The sequence below is a fragment of the Pygocentrus nattereri genome, chromosome 27, assembly GCF_015220715.1.
Source record: "Pygocentrus nattereri isolate fPygNat1 chromosome 27, fPygNat1.pri, whole genome shotgun sequence".
In the NCBI taxonomy this organism is placed as follows: domain Eukaryota; kingdom Metazoa; phylum Chordata; class Actinopteri; order Characiformes; family Serrasalmidae; genus Pygocentrus; species Pygocentrus nattereri.
The window spans coordinates 5874490-5894995 of record NC_051237.1 but is presented as its reverse complement, the minus strand read 5'-3'; the positions used below and the strand labels follow the sequence as shown (position 1 = coordinate 5894995).

Genomic DNA, 20506 nt, shown 5'->3' with positions numbered 1-20506 from the left:
CCTAGTCAGCAAGTTTCTCTGCAATGGACATCAAATGTTTTACAATGACTTGGATTATATCTAAATGATTAAATTCAATGTACTTCCCTTTAAACAAAGATTGTGTTGAGTCAAACCCTGGAAAGCAGAAGTTTAGTAACTGGTGATTCAGAAGGACATCTACTGAATGGTGTTAAGGTATAATAAGACCAACCAGGGCTGGGTTTCCCAAAAGCATGTTGGTACAAAGATGATGCTTAAATGGAAGAGCAAGCGTCACACTGGACATTCTCTCTGCCTATTAAGATCATCTTAACGCTAAGATGCTTTTAGGAAACCCAGCCCTGATCTCTGCTACAGGATCCTTATGCATTCAACCAAAAGACTCACTAAAGCCCTGAGCACATGATTTAATACCGCTTCTGGTCCCAGGTTAACTGCTGTATATATGAATAGAATAATTCAATCACCCGAGAAGCTGGCAGAGTACTGTATATATATACACACAGAGTGGATTGCTATAAATGGTCTCTTGTTCATATCAATGTCGAAATGACAAAGGGCCAAACACATAAATAAACCATAGTGTAAGCCTTTCAGGAACAAGCTGCATCTCATTTTCTGCCTTTCCTGACTATCCTGCATGAGAAAGAGGCAAGCATTTATATTCAAGCAATCAGCATTCAGCCACCGACCATGTGGTTCTCCTTCAGGGTGATAGTGCTAATTTAAGCATTTGTTTTGGAGAAGAAGTATGCACTGGGAAGGAACAGAACTTACATTATACTAGCTATTTTGTGATTACATTTTGTTTCTGTATGCCAATGTTTTTGAATGTTTGATTGCATGTCAAGAAGGATATTCCAAGACTAACAGAAGATTAGAAATGCATGCACAAACATTCAGCCCAATAGTAGAGTAAGCTAAAACTCACTGTTTATATTTAGGCCATAATTTGCACTGTTTTCTACCCTGAGACAAAAGCCCTCAATACAAAACCCACATATTCACCCACACTTTCCCTCGTTGCTTTGCTATTCCTTTAAGTGACCCCTAACCTCTGTGTGGCAGAGGATAAATTTAACATTGTGTTTTCTGAAAGTTGAGTGACACTTCTAGCATGTTTTTTCCGCTGGCTTAGTGACTGTGTTAGCTTGGAGTGCTGTCTCTCTCTCTCCATCCTTGGGGGTCACTCATTAGCCTCAACATCTGCAGGCAGCATTGCAATCACACTGGACTGGAACACAGGTCACCTCAGGCCACAGTGCGGAATTGGACTTTCCAAGCGGCCTTAACTTCGTACTTCATCACTGCTACAATGTTTGCATGTTGTTGCTGTCTGGATAAAACTTTGTATATCAGTTTTTGGTCCTTCTTTTTTGCAAAATTTGCTAACATCAGCTGTGCTTTACATTGTGTGTCATATTTTATAATGAATGGACCAATAGAAACAGTGTAACATCTTTGCACATTTACCTCCATTATTAACCGCGTTTTTCTTTCTCCTGTAAACATTACTGTTAGTTATTATTTTTCTGTAAAACATACTGTTTTGAAGACATATTTAAAGGATATTTTGTTCTGACAGCAATGATAGGTGTTTCTAATTTTCTTTAGTCTTGGAACATCGTAATACCCTCTTTGGCATGCAACAATCAATAACTCTGGCATACGGTGTAATATAATTAAAAAGAGCTAGTTTAATATAAGTGCATACTGAATGTGTTCATTTTCTCTACAGACCTTTCACTGCAATGCAGGTCACCATAGTCCACAATGCTGAATTATTAGGCCCTATGAAGACTTTCTTTTTTCTTTCATTCTGTCTTTATTTTCATTCTGTGAGTCTGTATGTCACCTTGTAACTCCATTTTTTATTGACTTATTTTCTTACAAGCTTAGAAAATGGCTGCTCCCCTTAAACTATGAACATTTTTATGACAAATGAGCCAATATGGGCTCACAGGTGGCACCGCCAACTAAGTATTGGCCTGATCATCAGCAGATTCAAGTTCAGGATAGGATGGCCCATGCTCAACCACTATGCTTTTAACCACTTTGCTTTTAACCACTATGCTTTTTAAGATATGCATCTTTTAGATCAGTCACTTTTATTTTGTGAGAGTCAGTACTTGCTTCATTCCTGGCATTGTGTGATACTGGATCCTCTGCATAATGGATGTTAATTCATACATTCTTTCAAAAAGAAACTCATAAATCTATTTGTTACACAGGGCTCCCCTATTTCGGCCATGCTGAGTAGGGATACTGTCCAGTTTTAAATGTTTTAGGACACAATGAAAGACAAAGTGGGAGAGAGAAAGATTATAAAGATATAAATATTATAGGAAATTCCTTCCACTGTGGTTAAATGTTTGTCCCGAAAAGCATCAGGCTTCTCGAATTCAAGGACTTTAATTCTGGAATAATTACACACTCATAAACACGAAAACAGGCTATTGTGGATGGACTATGATAGCAATGCAGAGAAGAAAGCTCAGAAACTTTGCTTCTCTTTTAGTGTGTGGCTTTGCTCTTGCACACTAGCAGACTGTGTTTTCTAGCATGCACTTCTATCATGGTTGTGCAAATTTTGGTCAAGATCTCTTTTTAAAAAAGTAGCCAGAAAGGGAATTCCTTCCTGTGTTTCACGCCAAAGACACATACAAGTCAATGAACTTCATTAAAAGGGAGCAGTGATAAGGAACAGACAGTTATTTTGTCTTTGCAGAAATGAGGACTGTTAGTGCATTCTTTCCACCAAGGCTTTTTAAAGCCCATTTAACCTTAGACCCTACTCAGAGGAAAAAAGAAGCTTGTCAAGTCTGGCCCAGTTTGGGACTAACAGTTGTAAACCAATACAGAAATTCCACAGACATGAACACTGTTTTCTTAGACAAATGCGGAAAGACCTTTTAACCATAAGCTGAACTGTTAGCTCAAGGGATCAGGGATGAACTTTAAATCAGCAAATCATGGTTTTAGTCATCACCTGACTGCAGTTAATGGAGTGCTTTAGACTCTGCGGCTGAACGAGAAGCTTTAGTGCAAGTAATGATTGTAAACATCTCTAAGGAGGCTGTGCAGAAGACATTCTCAACAAAAGGCCTAATATTGTTCCATCATCTCCTCAATGTACCTACAAAGCACTGTTGCTCACCAATGAATTACACTGCACAAATATGAATTATAACAATTATGGATATATACAGTACTGTACAAAAGTCAGAGACCACACTTCATTTGTTTAATTTTCAATCCAAATGGCCATTAAATATGGCGTCCACTGTCAGAAGACGGCTCAACACTATGGGTCTGAAAGGACGTTTAGCTGTCAAGAATCTGCTATTGAGAAAAGATATAAAAATAAGAAAATCTGCAAAACAAACAAAGAATCTGCTGCTGTTCTCCGAACAATGGCCTGGCCAAGAGTCCAGACCCCAAGATCATTGAATGTGTTTGGGATTACATGGATGATGAGAAGCAGAAAGTACAACAAACTTCTAAGCTTTTAATTTGGAGGTGTATTAAAATATCCCTGCAAATGTCTTTGAAAAGGTGAATGTAAGTAAAGAAAGTGGTATGGAAGGACAAGCTAAACGCTGAAATTATATTTTATACTTGTTGAGGCTTCTGTGCAAATTTAGGCAAATTTAGACCTTTTATCTTAGTTGAAGTTAAATTGTGTGTGTGTGTGTATGTATATATATATATATATATATATATATATATAGAGAGAGAGAGAGAGAGAGAGAGAGAGATTTTTCACTGAAAATACAAAGAACATAATTACCTCTAACAACTCTCAACAAATCTGTGGGCCAGGGAAAACCTCAGTTCACACACCAGAACTGACAATTGGTTATTTAAAATACACCAAAATGTCAAGAGCATGAAGCCTGAAATCTAATATTACCTGAATACATACATACATACATACATACATACAAACAAATCACACACATATATATATATATATATATATATATATATATATATATATATATAGTGCAGCACATGACAATGTGTATTTCTATATTACACACACTAGTTTTTTCGCTTAAGATCTAACAGGTCAAGATAAGATTTTTCACAAATTCGTATTACAGAAGCAAATCTTTTCTTAATTTAGGAATCCCATCTTATCTTACAGCATCTTATCTCAAATTAGGAAATCTTAACTTTCTCCATCAAAGTCAACAACCAACTGGTGTCTGTTACCTAGCAACCGACCCTACACGTGCACCTGAAACGTCGACACATAATCAAGTTAGCTTAGCTAGCCAGACAGCTAACGTTAGCTACCAATCCTGAGCTAAAAATGTCCAATAAAACTAACAGTGAAGAATATTGTGTCAGCACTTAGTGCCATTTATCAGAGCATCGCTGCTCCCACTTTCAGTTTCGTTTGCCAAACACTTTAGCCGAGCGAGCTAACGTTATTCGCCCTAATAAACAGACACACGTTCTGCTCTGTCTCCTCATTATTCACCACCATCACTGTAATATTGTATCATCAACATTAACACAAGAACAAGAGGGGCGGTGGAGATCGTGTGTGCAGCGTCTGGGGTTTTTAAAACGCTGTTAGAAAAAAAGTCAAAGCACAGTTTTCAACGTAGATAAATGAAGCTAACATCATTCTGCTGGTTATAGTGAACTATGCTGCTTGACACTGCACAAAACAATAGAAATAAATGGTTAAAACAGAAGTTAAGGCAGCTCTGTGGTTGTCATAAAGTTTGGACAGAATTTAGGAAATTTTGCCTAGTGAGGATGTTTCTGTAATGCTGGAGCTAGGATAACATAATGAACTTAAGAACTGTTGTTCTGTAAAAGCTTCTGTCCTAAATTCATCCTAACTAGATGAAGTTGTCCTGCTAAGCAGATCAGCTAAGATTTCAGACTTAAGAGGTTCTTGTAAAACGGCCCGAGGCTAACATGAACAGAACATTAAAATAGTTTAATTGTACAGTATAGGACTGTGCTGCCTGCCTGATCTGGCCCACAGGCTTTGTGTTTGACAAGCTATAGACAGCACTCTGTATGTGTTTGGGTTTCTGCACATACAGGCATTTAGCTGTCCAGATTTTTAGGAAAATAGTGAATAAGCCAGTCGAGATGAGGAGATATTCTGGGGAAGTTTCAACTGAGTTCAAATGTCCTCTTACTAGGAAGATGATGTCAACATATTTTAATTAAACATGAAGAAGATATTTTAAAGTCTATATTTAAACACAGTAGTTATAAATGCTACAGTAAGGACATCTATAACTTTTGCCTGGAACTGAAGCAACATTCCCCTGTCTGTTCCTTAGCTTTATCTTAAACATCCTTAGTCAGGACAATGGTGTGCAACATTGACTTGATTGGCATTTGCCTTGAAATGTACTCGGGCCTGACTGAAGATGTACACAGAGCACAAACAGTTAATAGTTTAGCCAAGTTTAGAACAGTTTGATCTTTTTTTCTTAAATCTGTATTTTATTCCAAAAATGCTTCATCTTAAAATATTTGTTTGTCTCTATGTGTTTATCTCTGAGGGCAAAAAAGTCTTATGTGATCCACGAACCCCTAGCAAATTCTGCAAAATGTGGCCAGGATCTAAACTGCAGAGAAAATTCAATTCATGCACTTACGATAATGAGAAACAGAACTCATCTTCATACTCCTCAGAATACCTCTTATGTATCAGCATGTGTTTATATATTTCTCCCGTTCACTTTACAAACTCATAACAGAGACCACTATCTAGTGTGCACGGTGTGAAAGGTCAGTGCTGAAATGTGGCTCATAATCATTAAAAAGATGCAGTAAACTTTATAAAAATTAACATACTTTCATATGTCTATGCTGCCCTGATTTAATATAGTGAATATAATGAGTCAAATAGCAGGAATTTGCATGTGAGCAAAGTATTTCCAAACCCACCACAATCACATTCCCTTTTCCCCTGTAAAATCCCATTTTTCATGGTGAATGAACAAAGACCTCATCATTCCCTCTTTTAACTAAGTGTTTCCGGCTTGGCTTTTATTTAAATCTGTAACTCAATGACATGCGCCAGTTTTTTTTCTCTCAGACATGTGGAAAGCAGCTTTTTAAAGAATGAATTGTAAAATATCGAATTTCAGCAGTTTGTGTGTAGCCTGTTATATTTAGGAGGAGTGAATTTCCATGCAAACAGGCATGATCATGATTGGCTCTGGTTAATATATAGTTACAACGAATGGCACAGGTTAAGAATGACTGGCACAGGTTAATATATAGCTATAATGACTGGCACAGGTTAATATATAATTATAATGATGCTCATGGGTTAATAGGGGTTGCAGGGAAGAAAAAACATTCTGCTATTAGACTAAATAACCCTTTTCTTTTACTTTACTTTATCTCAGACTGAATTTACATTTGACTTGTGTGACATGACAAGCCATCTGCAGCAGAAGTGCTTTGTGTCGCACAGAATTTTTCATGAAATGAGCCATACCATCATATAAATGCAAAAAGGTTGGAAGCACCATTTGCTCTTTCATGCAGTTTACATCATTTTAAATGTGCTTTTGGATTAAGCTTTTAAGGTAGTTGCTGTCTGTGTAGACCTGCAGACTGACCATTGCCTTTCTCAATGATATAAAAGGCAGTGAAGCACCATTAGCTGCACTCATAACAGTTATTATTCCAGTGCGTTAGGGTAAAATGTGACATGAGACATCAAATGTGCACCTGGATTTACTAGCATCACAGAGTGCATACTAATTCTGAACACATCACATTGACATTTACAGGTAAACAAGCCACGAGGTGGATGCTGAGCAAACTGCAAAGCATAGCACACTAAATTACTTCATTAAGAAAACAGACATCCAAGAACTAGCAAGGACACTTTGATAGCATCTCAAAAGTAGTCAGAGAGATTGAATACCCAGCATTACAAGTATGTGAACATTGAACAGCTTAGTCTTTTTGTGCTTATTTATTTATATAGCACTAAATCACTAAACCCTTCCTGGATTGGGGCCTTGTCATGGCGGAAGGGCTTGTGTGACTCTTCCTGGATCAGGGCCTTGTTGTGGCGAAAGGGCCTGTGTGGTCTAGGGATCTTCAGAGCTAAGTCGTCGGGAGCAATATGCTCCTGGTAGGGTCTCCCAGGACGAACAGGTCTGGAGTGAAGACCCAGACTATCACGATCCAAAAACCCACCATGAAAAACAGGCACAGAAAATCGTGTACTCTGCCCGGGAGAGGGTCACAGGGACCAACCCCTGGAGCCAGGATTGGCGGTAGTGTCCCCCGGCGAGCGCCTGGTGGCGAGGCAGCCCATGTAACCCGGCCAGGCTCAGCCTGAAGAGGCAAGGTGGGGAGCCAATGTGGGCGGTGGAGAGGTACCAACTAGATATAGTTGGGCTCACCTCCACCTACAGTGTCGGCTCTGGAACCAAACTCCTGGATAGGGGTTGGTCCCTCTCCTACTCAGGGGTTGCACAGGGTGAGAGGCGCCGGGGATGTGGGGATACTCACGAGTCCCCGGCTGGCGGCCGTGCAGTTGGAGTTTGTCCCAGTGGACGAGAGGGTCGCCTCAATGCGAATAAGTTGGTGAAATGTAGTGGTGAAGAGGGAGCTGAGCCATAAGGCAAAGCTCTCTGTTTACTGGTCGGTCTACATCCCAACCCTCACCTATGGTCATGAGCTGTGGCTAATGACTGAAAGAATGAGATCGTAATACAAGCAGCGGAAATGAGCTTTCTTTGCAGGGTGGCGGGCTACACTCTATTCAATAGGGTGAGGAGCTCAGCCATCCGGGAGGAGCTCGGAGTAGAGCCGCTACTCCTCCGCATTGAGAGGAGCCAGCTGAGGCGGTTCGGGCATCTGATTTGGATGCTCCCTGGATGCCTCCCGGTGGGGGTGTACCAGGCACGGCCTACTGGGATAAGACCCTGGGGTTGTCCTAGGACCCACTGGAGGGATTACATCTCCAAGTTGGCCGGGAGTGGCTTGGGGTCCCTGGGAATGAGCTGGAGGAAGTTGAAGGGGACAGTGTCATCTGGGATTCTCTGCTCTTCCAGCTGCTACTGAAACCCTATCTGGATAAAGCGGTTAACGACGATGAATGATGATGATGATGATGAGAACTTAATCAGCATGTTCACAATGCTGGGGTCTCTGTTACAGGAGGTTAGGAAAGGCTAATATTATGTTTTTGTTTGTGATCTGCATGATGAATCAGTAGACATGATTGAAATATAAGAGAAAGAAAATTGCACAAACAAGCCTGTAAGGTTGCTCATCTTGTCTACACTCTAATAACCTTAACACAATTTGGGCCTAATGCAGGAAGCGGTTACACTGAGCCCCATTACAATCAGACACAGAGTGCTTTGTATCAGAAACCGCTTCCTTTAGCTCAGCTCTCACTTCCAGTACTGCATGCTGGATGCTCTTATGATATATGAGGGTTGTAAAGTATCTTGAGACCACAGTTAGAGCAATTTGAGCTCAGGTAACACAAGACTAGAGCTGATGTTTTAAAAACATCTTTCCAGTAACGTTTAGGTCCCATTCTTTGAGATTTATTTATGTGTGTGCATTTATTGTAACAGCTTAGTAAGTCCTTTTCACTGAGGAACTTGGCATTATGAAAACAAGCCCAAACTCAAGGTCATTTAGAGTGCTCACTCATTCTAGTTACATCAATTATGGAGATGTTTTAAAAGAATGGAAGAATCTAATTTATATAGTTTTTCACTCACCCCACATGTAGATGATCAGCCAAGACACATTTGGTGTCCAAGTTTTGCTTTTTTTAGTTTAGCACTGGAGCTAACATTGCTTAGTCAACAAACACCCCAATCTTTTACACCAACACATCCCCAAACCTTCTGAAACCACATTTATACTTCACTATGCTTGCTCAGACTAGGTTTAGTGCACAGCATGGCCAATAAAAATAAAAAAATTAATCATGCAGCTGAACACTGAAGACATTGCAGGGATGTTGTGCTGAAATCTGGCTTCCATTTGCATGCACGCACATCATATAGGCATATGGATGCTACAGCTTATTTTTATGACTTTTGTTGTTTTTAAAGAATTCAGAATTCAGCGCAACACCTGTTGTCTAAAATGCTTGCCCCCAGTGTTCAGCTATTGTGTCATAAACCACACTGTTACATCTGTGTAACATCTTGAAGACCTGGATGCAGCTCTATTGGGTTGAGAGAAGTTTTGTTTAAGGTGTAATGATTCAGGTGTCTATTGACTTCTAGTGTTCATGTGAAATGTTAGACTTGTAGCCAAAGCGAATTAAGGAAACAAGTAGAAGAATTTGTGCACCAAATTGATTTGGCTGATTGACTACATCTGGAGTAAGAGGTAAACTGTTTCTTTAATGCTTCCATTAGAGTAAAACCTCTGCTGTAATAAATGCCTGCTGTGCTTGTACACAGCCTAGCACTTGTTGAAGAAGAACTTCTCTTCAACAGATGTGTGAGTTCCTAAGCTAGAGAACATAACTGGGTTCGAGGTTTGCTAATATAATAAAGAAACATAAAATATGCAGCCCAATACAAGCCTGTACATTGGAATTCCTTTGATTCATGTTGAGAAAACAGCATGTTGAAGTATCATTCTTACTGCAGTTTCATTCTGGGTTTTGTCTTCATGCAAGATGCTCACAGAATGTCACCATTAACAGCAGTGAATATTATCTTGAGAAAAGTCCTATGAAAGATACTGTTGTACTGTTCAGGTCAAGGCCAACCTTGTTGTTGAACAGCTAAAGAGGGATAAAGCATGAGGGCACATGGTTTCTCCATGGGCCCTAATGACCGCTGTTTATCCAACTTTGGAGCCTGTCAGGACTGTGTGAATGCATCCAGTGGCAAAGACAAGGGCACCATTTCATCTAGAGCCATCCAATCCCCCAGGCTGCCATGAAAGACTGGCTGTCTGTAGCAGAACACAGAGAAGGCCGGCTGAGAATGACTCACATAAGGAGAAAGAAGGTGGGCGAGGTGGAGGAGTACAGAGGTGAGAGGATTGGTGGCCTGCCTAAACTTCAAAAGAGTGAAAAGGGACATTCTTGAGAGCCTTTGGGGCTGTGTTGTGGAGTGTTAAGTGAGATGCTTGACTCAAAAAACCTCTTTGTCAGGTTTTTATCAGGCTGTTACATATTAGCTTTATTCATTTGGACTTGTTGATTGTCTACCTTAACTTCACTCCATCTCCTATTTTGCTTCACATTTGAAACAGTCAACAGGTGTTTCTGTCCATCCTTTCCAGCTCAACACTAAGAATCTCCAAAGACATGTAGCTTCCAAGAAGCCTTAACTGAGAAAAAACAGGAAGGACATTTACACTAGAACAGTGAAACTGGACATTTGAGAAGTAGAATAAGGTTTTATGGACTGAGGAGTATAAATTTAAGAGCTTTGGATGTAACAGTAGGCAGAGCGTGGACAATGCCAAAGCAAGTCAAGCCTGGTTTAATATCTGTGCTCATAACACAACTGGAGTTAGTCGTCTGTGTTTGATTGAAGGCATCATTAATGTTAACAAGCACAAACAAATATTAATACATTATGCAATCTACTCTGGAAAACAACTGATTGGGAAGAAGTTCAAGTAGCAAGATGATAACCTGGAAGCTACAAGACAAAAAGAGTGGAGACACTAAATACTGGAAAATGTGTCTATTATGTTTTGATCTGGAGGCTTTGGTGTAATTCTCTTTCCTGTTGCTGAACATTGTATATGGTGGCATGGTGCCATGGTGGGTAGTGCTGTCGCCTCACAGCAAGGAGGGCCTCGGTTTGAGTCCCCAGCTGGGCTTTCTGTGTGGAGTTTGCATGTTCTCCCTGTGTCTGCGTGGGTTTCCTCCAGGCTCTCCGGATTCCTTCCATGTCAGGCCGTTTGGACATGCTAAATTGCTCCTAGGTGTGAATGTGTTCTGTCTGCCCTGCGATGGACCGGCGACCTGTACAGGGTGTCTCCTGCCTTTCATTCAATGACAGCTGGGATAGGCTCCAGCATCCCCTGTGACCCAGAAGGAAAGCGGCTTAGAAGGTGTGTGTGTGAACCTGTACATAACGGAGGTTTTGCCACTTTTGCACGCTGCTGTAGATACATTGTTAAGTACTCACAATTCCAATTTAAAACTATAATTAAACTAAAATTGAAAGAAATTCTAGGCTGAACCCACTACAGTGATTCCATAACACAATATATCTGTGAGGGAGAGTGCTACTGGTGATTCAGAATGACCATTATTTTGAAATCCCACAAGCCAACACTAATTCTCATGCATGATGCACTCTCACAGTTTGATTTCCTAGCAGCCCTATTTCCTGATGGATGCTCAGTGGGCCTTTCTCACAGCTATGCAGACGTTTCATAAAATAAATGTGATTGAGATAAAAGGAGAGAGAAAGAGATATCGACTGACCGGTGTGACCAGAACATCATATCAGGGCTTTGTAATTGGTGATACATACAACAGAGGGGTGTACTTTCAGACTAAACCTTAAGTGCTTTGATGCTATAAATAAGGCCATCATGTTCACAAATTAGTCAGCAGCAAACAGAGCATGCCCTCAGCTGCAGTCACACTAAATCTTATGACTGTAATCCGGGATATTGTGCGGACACTGTAAGGCATCACAGGGGTTTAAAACAACTGCTGTTTGGTGCCTTTTTAAAACCATTCCATTCATGTCACTGTGTAGCATGGCTGAAATTCCCACACTAAAGATCCTAAAGAAGGCCTGAAGGTAGACCACACATACTGACTTACTGTGAGAGGCTTAACCAAAGCTTTAAGATTTACTGAGACTCTGTAAGAGGATTTCTCTTGTATTATAAAGCTAGCAATAGTTAAGGTTAATTTATCACTGTTTATAATATTTACAAACATTTAAATCAATAAAAGTACCTCCGCTGCTCCTCATATTCAGCCATTAGTGAATGAAACAATTAAATTGATAAAATTCCACAATAAGCACTTACTTTTATAGACAATAGTACTTTACTTGCTGCCTTAATGTTCTATGCAGAAGCAAAGTTATGGATGTGTTGCACATTGATCTACACAAAAGATTTTACATTAAATGTATTTTATATTCTTATGTATATGTAATTTCCACATAAATTGGGGTGAAAAATTAGGCAAAATTATAACCTCACAATGCTTTTCATGATACACAATAAGCATAAAAACACTTTTTTTTCGGAGGTTTGGTAAACTGTAAAGAATAAAAAAACACACCACATTTAAAAAATACTTTTAAAACCCGTGAGTACAATGTATTTTATTTAACATTTCACATACTGCACCAAATCCAATTAAACAGACCTAATTATGCTCTCTTTGTAATGAAGCATGCAGTTGGTTAATGGTTTTTAAGTACATTATGGACAGAACCATGAAACAGCCCCATCATTGTTCTGACTAAGTTCTGCTTGTTTTGTTGCTTTGTCGTAGCAGTTGATGAGTAAAAAGCTTGGTTAGTGGTAATGCCAGGTTCAAAATTTGATGTAGTCCTGTCACACTTGTTCTTCAGAGGTTATCTAAGGTGTCTATTTTCATAAAGTAGAAAATTACTAATGACTAGCTTAGTCGTACTCAGTAGCCAGTGCTCAGAAGAATGATGCAGTTACTGTGAAAAAATAACATGCTTTTATTGCAATTAACAGCACAGGTAGAACAATTCTTAACCACCATAATTATCAGACTGTGCCACTGGAAGTGTTTGTATAATCTGATGTAATGTATCATGATCATGATAACAATCACCATATTACCCACTCCTAATATAACTTCATTTTGGAATAACTGTTATTCCACAAAAAAACAACAACATAGCTTAACATGGTTCGGCATTTTTTAAATAACTGATGAAAGGAGTCTCTGCTACACACTGCAGAACTCATTTGAATGAATGTTCCTCTACAGTGCAATGTGTCATACTGAATGAGTGTGCAGAACTACACAGTTACTCTCAGTATTGCTCTTTGTAGTGCCTCAAATCAACCCTTTATCCAGCTGTAGTGAGCAGCACTGGCACATCATCCTAGCCACATAGCCTTGCCAGGAAAATTCATCTGCTTCAAACCCTCATATTTTAACCTGCCTTCCTGATAGACAAGAATCTGATCTCCCCCATCTGCACTCAAGGCCTCATCTGAGCTCCAGTCTGAATATGTGGATGTGTCAGGGAGTAATGTTCTGCCATTAATCATTACGCATACCATCATGGAAAGGCCTCCTGACGTCACCTCAATCAGACAACCCGCACCGCATCATGACCTCATTACAGAAATCTGTGCTACTTTGTGACGTCCAGGTTTTGCTGACAAGGTAAAACTATTCTAGTGCCCGCAGACCCCCACTCTCTGCTTCAGTCCAGCTCTGCCATCACTAATCATTCACGGAGGTTGACGTTATTTAAAGAGACCACTGAAATGCTGCTCGTTTGTTAAAAGGAATTCTCCAGGGTTTCAAAGCCTGACCTCTATCTGCTGTGTCCGTGCCATATGGTTGATTACCATGGCTAGAAAATGTCTTTATGCTTAAAAAAGAACAGAAAACCTGCTGACTCAAAAAACCTTTATTAAAAAAACAGTGGACAGTTGGTGAATTACATCAATATCAAAATCAATTATTCTGTCAAAGTTTAGCCTAATTAAATCTGGATATCTGGTTAAAGAAAACTTTAGGGAAAGCAAAAACAACAGGAATCATTGTGTTTGACATGGGTTAAACTTCATTATAACAGCTCCAATACGACAGGCTCATATTAGTTTCATCTTGTATTGTTAAAGTATTACAGATGCAGTAATAAATTATACCATCACATATCAGAAATGAAGAATTAATTTAGACATGGGTTCTATTAGACATGTGCATGGGTACTCAAGCACTTAAATCTCTATTAATATTTGTTTCATTACAGAAAGAACTTATAGACCAACAATTCAGTGGAACATGAAAGCTTTTGAAGTTTACATATACATAATGTTTATATTATGTTAATGTTTTTGTTATATTAAACTTTGCTACTAAAAGTCATGAAGCCCCAAAGAGAATGCTATGTGATTGGCCTCACACACAATGCCGTAGGATTGGCTGAGCAAAATGCTAATGTGATCAGTAGTGTTGTGCAAGTTACTATAAATTAGTAATTAGTTATTAGTTACTTCTTTCAAAAGTAATTTGATTACTTTGCCAATTACTGCATTTGAAAGTAATTAGTTACTAGAGAAAGTAATTTTTGCATTACTTCTAAATATTGTCATTCTAATTGTTGACGCATGTCTTCAACAATGTCCATGGCATTCAGTATGTTTAGTTCTGCCTGGCTTACAGACTGTGCAGACAAATTCTTGGGTTTAAAATCAAGCTTTGGCTGTTTGGATTGAGTGGCTCGTGGGTCAGCGATGATAGCACTGGGGTCTTTCGTGATTAGCTTTATAGAAACATATTGTTTTATCATGCGCTTCCGAAGCTTAGAAGATGAGAATTACTATTCTTTCATGTGGATAAAGTCACCACACCTGCACACAGACTACAACTCACCAGTATGTTTTTGTCTGTGGTCTAGAGGAAGGAAAAATAAGACAAATAGAAGAAAAACAAGTGTTATTGAATTTGAAAAGGTAATTGGATACATTACTTACTACCACCAAAAGTAGTGTAATTACAGTAGCATGTTAATTTGTAACTTGCTACTTCCAACACTGGTAATCAGGCACTAATGCTGGTCATAGGCACCATAATGCTATTTTAATCTTTACTACCAAATAATCTGCTGTGAAAAAGATTCTAAAAACATGCAACAAAGATTGCATGCAAACTAAATACACTTTACTGTATATACATATATATATATATATATATATATATATATTGCTCTAGTCAAACTAGAGGGGTTTTTAGGCATTCTAGGCATTCTTCTATTTTTGTCCTTCTCTGCAACTAGATATCTCTTAATGAACTATTGTGGGTGCTTACATATCATAATTAGTCTGAATGCACATCCCTAGCTTTTATTATGAGTATGTTTTGAACCAATAGATTTGTGTCCTCTTTTAAGGAAAGCAGTGACATCACTGTCTGTGTTAATGAACCAAACAATACAGAAATTGGAGTATTCCTTTAAAAATGTTAAGGTCTCCGTTTCAGCCAATTTAACCATCTTTATGTATTTCACATTCTCAATCATGTACAGCAAGGTCCTGCACACACATATTGACATAAACCCTGCCACCCATGACAGGGGCTGACCCCTCTGTTGTGCGATGCGTTCGGTCATGCGTGAGGAGACAGGCTGGGACACTGGATTCAGATTCAGCCTTTCTGAATAAACCCTGCTCTATGAATGAGAAAGCTATGCGCAGAGAACAATCCAAACCAGGCAGGGAGCACATCTATACACCACAGTCAAAGCCTTTGGCATTCCAAAGGAGAGCATGCATGCTAAGTCTGTTAATTGATAAAGTGGAAAGGTGCGGCCTTTCTCTCTGTTACATCAGTTGTTTGGGTGGAAAAAAGACCAGTGAAAACACAGGAAATAGCCGAAGCGTCCCCTACTGCTCACCACATGCATCCTCTCACAACTCTTAAATTAACTCTCACATTTTATCTCTGAGCAACCAACCAAAGCAAACACTGACGCCGTGTTTCAGTATATTTGCCTTAACTGGGAAACAGATTTTTTATTCTGCATAATCAAATTGTAAAAATGTGAACAAATTTATTCTGAGTTGTTTTGGTGTGAAGTGTTCCATTCTAGAAAAACTTAGAGTCAGAATTGTTCACAGTGGTAGTGATAGGAATATATGAGCTTGTTGGGAATCTCAAAACCATGGGTATTAATATGAAGCTGGCCCCATCTTTGCCGCTATAACAGCCTCCACTTCCACAAGATCGTGGAGTGTGTCTGTGGGAATTTGTGCTCATTAAGTCAACAGAGCATTTGTGAGATCAAGCATTCGCAACTGACCTTCTGATTCATCCCAAAGGTGTTCAGCGGAGTTGAGGTCAGGGTTATGTGCAGGCCACTGGAGTTCCTCCACACCAAACCATGTCTTTATGGACTTCACTTTGTGCACATGGGCACAGCCATGGTGGAACAGAAAAGGGCCTTCCCTAATTGTTTGGAAGCATACTATTGTTTAAAATGTCTTTGTATGCTCACTGAAACTAAGGGGCTAAGCCCAAACCCTGAAAAAGAGCCCCAGACCATTATGCCTCCTCGGATAGTGAAGTTTGATTCTCACTCCAGAGAACGTCTTTCCACTGCTCCAGAATACAGAGATGCTGTGCTTTACCCCAGTCCAGCTGACAGTTGGCATGGTGCATAGTCTTCTTAGGCTTGTGTGCAGCTGCTTTGCCATTGAAACTGCTGCTAATGCACAGCTCTTGTGTTGATGTTGCTTCTAAAGGCAGTTTGGAGCTCTTTGGTAAGTAATGCAAGAGTAATGCAATAAAGGCAATTTTTACATGCTACACAATTCAGCACTCAGCAGCCCTGCTCTGTGAGTTTGCATGAGCTACAGCTTTGTGGCTGTCCTGTTGTTGCCCCTAGATGCTTCAATTTCACAATAAAAGCACTTACAGTCTACCAGGGTAGATTTTTCAGGGCAGAATTTTTACAAACTGGTGCCAAATGTGGCATCTTATGACACTGCCACATTTAAAGTCACTGAGCTCTTCACAACAACTCATTCTACTGCCAGTGTTTGTCTGTGGATATTGCATGGCTGTGTGCTTGATTTTAAACTCCTGCGAGCAATGAGTGTGAGAAAAAAAACCTGAACTTGATATTTTGTAGGGTTGTCGACATACTTTTGACCATATAATGTATTTTTACCTAGTATTTTTACATGCACAGTGTAATAAGGCAAAATAGCGCCCAAAACACACTCCGTTTTTCAGATTTACCACTAATATCTTATATATCACTATTATCTATTACCATGGTCTACATTACATATAAAACATGTAGGTTTACTGGGCATTTGGATAGTAAATGAAATGGTTACATCTGCATTGTGGTAATTGTGACCCCTGGTTCCTATCACACCCACTGCAACGAAATATGTCAGTAACTTAATTTACAATAAACCATTTTAAGGTGAAACCACTCTGAATGACTTTTACATCTTTACGTGTTCACATCATAAAGATTAAACTATGCTGAAATACTCAAAAAGCAATGTAATTCCACTTCAGTGGGATATGCACTTAGGAAAGCATCATCTCATTATCCGTCAAACACGTGATTTACTATCTGCGGTACGTAATTTCATTTTCTGTTTAACGAGGGATCTCAACTCCATGGCATTCAGCTGAGATTCAAAACAGTAGACTCACTGTCTGCTAAAGACGCTAAAAACTGCACAAAGATGTTCCATTGTCGCTCACACTCATGTCTAACATAGTGTATACGCCCCGGGAAGACCTGTCTTAAATAAGCCTGATCACATGACACAGCAAAAGAGAAAAACGGAAACTGCAATGGCGAGACAATTGTATGGTAACTGTGAAAGTGCTGTCAAGTGTGAACCTGTTTATCTGACTTTTGAGTGCAGAGAGAGAACAAATAGCATGCGTGATAGACACAGGACAGCTTAAAAGCGATTTTCCATTTCACAGACACACCCACACACACCCCTGGCCTGTGAACTGGACCCAAGAGCACAGGGAGACATTTCATCTCTGACTCAGTCACATAGGAATGCCAACATGTTCACAATTTCAGCCGGTTACAGGTTTAAATTAACAGTCTACACAAAATCATGACCAGCACATTTATTCCACAGAATCCCTTTCCAGAACAGTTAGTACTGCTTGCCTTTGTAGAGACTGCAGATGCCTATTAGTCATGCCTTTGTATGCTAAACTTTTCAAAATGTGACTGCAGAACCAACTGTATAACCACTAGCATTGTCTGATGTAAATGACTTAGTTCTAGTAGTAATGGTGGTAGTGGCCCAGTACTTAAGAAGTTAAAGAATCAGGGTGTGATGCAAGGTGAGAGCTTTGCTCTTGAACAAGATTCTTAAAGGTGAATTCTACCCATTTAAAACATTACATAATTCTATTGATAAAATATAAATTTTATATAAAAAAATTTATATAAAAAAGGGGTTATGAATGTGTTCCCTGAAGCCTGAGCCACTGGTTTACAATAGTTTTAAGGTAATGTTTGGCCTAAAATGTATTCCATGTTTGGTGGAAATGTAAAATAGCGCTTAAAAATGATTTTGTTGCATTTACCAACATTACAACGTTACATAAAAACTGCAACATGATTGGTTGTTTAAGATAACAATAAACTAGCCATATTTTCATTGTAGACATTGTGATTTCTGGTTCCTATCACCACCACTGTAAAATCAGAGTTGGTAAGTTTATCTACAATATATCACATCAAACCAATCTGAATGACTTTGTTTGCATCTCAATGCTTCAGTTATGGAGAATGTTTTAAAAATGGTACTTTTAAGTAATTACTACAGAGGGGCGATGCCTAATGTATGTGGCCAGCTTTGGACAAAAACAGTAGCTAAGTGATCGTCATTTCTAATGACTAATGAAAGCTTAGCCAATAAAGTGCATGACAAGAGTTTCCTTGATTGAAATTGGTTCACCAACATGTATAAAACATAAATCACATCATCACAACTTTTTAATTCAGTTTACTTAAAAATATATTTCATGTTCATGTTGAAATGCTACATTTTTAAATCAAGTGAATTCCATGCATACATTTTTTCCATTATAACTTTCAATGTATGTCCAAAAAAAAAAAATAAAGAGCAATGCACCTCTATTGAAGTCTTCGCCTACCTGCTTTGAACTTGTCCACACGTCCAAAATTCCAGAAAGCCTTGACCTTACTTGGGCTGTGGTTAGTTCCAAAGCTGGCCTTTGCCTTCTTCTTGCTGATGGAGTTCCCCATGGATTACTCCTACCTCCCAGCAGCTCTAGATTACCCAAGAACACGAAACATCTGCCTGTTTCTCTCCTCCCTGCACTCAATTACTCCTCTATAGCTCCTTATGCTTCTTCTTGAGGGACTGTCCTACTGTCAGTGCAGGACTGAGCTGTCCCCTCTCTGTGCCGTGCTGGTAATTCACCCTGTGTGTTTGTGTAGGGTGTGTGCAAACACCTCCCTCCTGCCCTCTCTCATTCAGAACACATTCCGCTTTCAGTGATGATCAGTCACAGCTCGCTCCAGCCACTTAGAATGTGGAGAAGGAGGGATCGCTGGCTCTACCCACCCCTGATCACAAGCATACACATAGATGTACTTCCCTTATATCTGTAGTTTAGCTGTGATCAGCATTGTGTGTAAGATCAGAGCATTCACACATGCTCTAGAATGAATCCCTGTCCTTCTCTCTATTATAGACATCTTCTGCTGTCCCTGCTTTGAATCTTAACAGTGCCTGATCTTATCTGCTCCACCTTTCTGAAACGAATCCCAGTAATTCTGTCATAACAAAATCTAGTTTATCTAACAGAACAAAGTACATTACTTCAGCATCTAAGAGCTCTGTTATCACACATCTAAACCCACAACAGACCCCTCATACTCAGTGGTATGAAGCCAAAAGCCTTGTATTATTTCTACTGTGATGAAACTCTGGGCTCACGATCAACATTGTTTTTATTCCACTGCTGTTCCTGTTCACCCATAGCCCCGCCCAGGCTCTGTTTTTATCCACTCATTCTCTGCTGGAACTCTGCATCTGGATCTCCTTTTCTTTATTCTGTTTGCATGTCCCTCTCAGTTACAGTACTCTTGCATTTCTAGCCATCTCTCCTTTCTCCTTACTGTCATTTCTCTCTCTCTCTCTCTCTCTCTCTCTCTCTCTCTCTCTCTCTCTCTCTCTCTCTCTCTCTCTCTCTCTCTCTCTACTTGTTTCTGTGTGGTCAGGTAATCTAATATTCTATGCAACTCTCATAGTCCTTGCCAGGCCAACATTTTACATGGTACTGCACAGGAACATTCCTGATGAGAATTAAACAATTATGCCAATGTAAACATGACTAGAAATCAGCACTGACTGTTTAATGTGGGTGTATAGGATATTACCTCTTGGCTTGTCCCAACAAAGCCAACATAACCACTATTGAGTTAAACTATTGTACCAAAGAATGTGACTTAACCGTGGGTTGTTTGAATATTTTCAGGACTGTATTTTGTCTATGTCTCTCTGTCTTCCTAAGTATGGGGTACAGTGTCATACTGCTAATGTCCAACTGACAAAGCACTGTCCATCACAGGAAATGGATAATATGTAATGCAGAGCAGCCATGATGCAGATGCAGAGCATAGGCCAAGACAAAAGAACCTTTTATGTGGAACCTAAAGGCTGTCTATCCTACAGTTTATTGTATTTTACCTTTTCCTTTCTGAGGTCCACTTATGATTTTTTGTGTAGTTTTATATATCAAAATTACTTTTACATGACTCACACATGTAAATGAGCTCAGTTCTGATTTGCTGCCCTTTTTGTG

At 39.4% G+C, this 20506-nt stretch overlaps 1 protein-coding gene across 3 annotated transcripts in view; it reads right to left on the bottom strand.

Annotated features, from left to right (window-relative positions):
- Positions 1-20506, bottom strand: part of kiaa1522 (KIAA1522 ortholog) — a 50719-nt gene that overhangs the window by 16310 nt on the left and 13903 nt on the right. The window contains exon 1 of one of the 3 annotated variants that reach the window (XM_017694052.2): positions 18830-19131. The exons of the other annotated variants lie outside the window; for them this stretch is intronic. Within the exon in view, the coding sequence (XP_017549541.1) occupies positions 18830-18941 (112 nt within the window). The 5' untranslated portion in view covers positions 18942-19131. Of the gene's footprint in view, positions 1-18829; positions 19132-20506 lie in introns of those variants that run through there. 3 annotated transcript variants of the gene reach the window in all.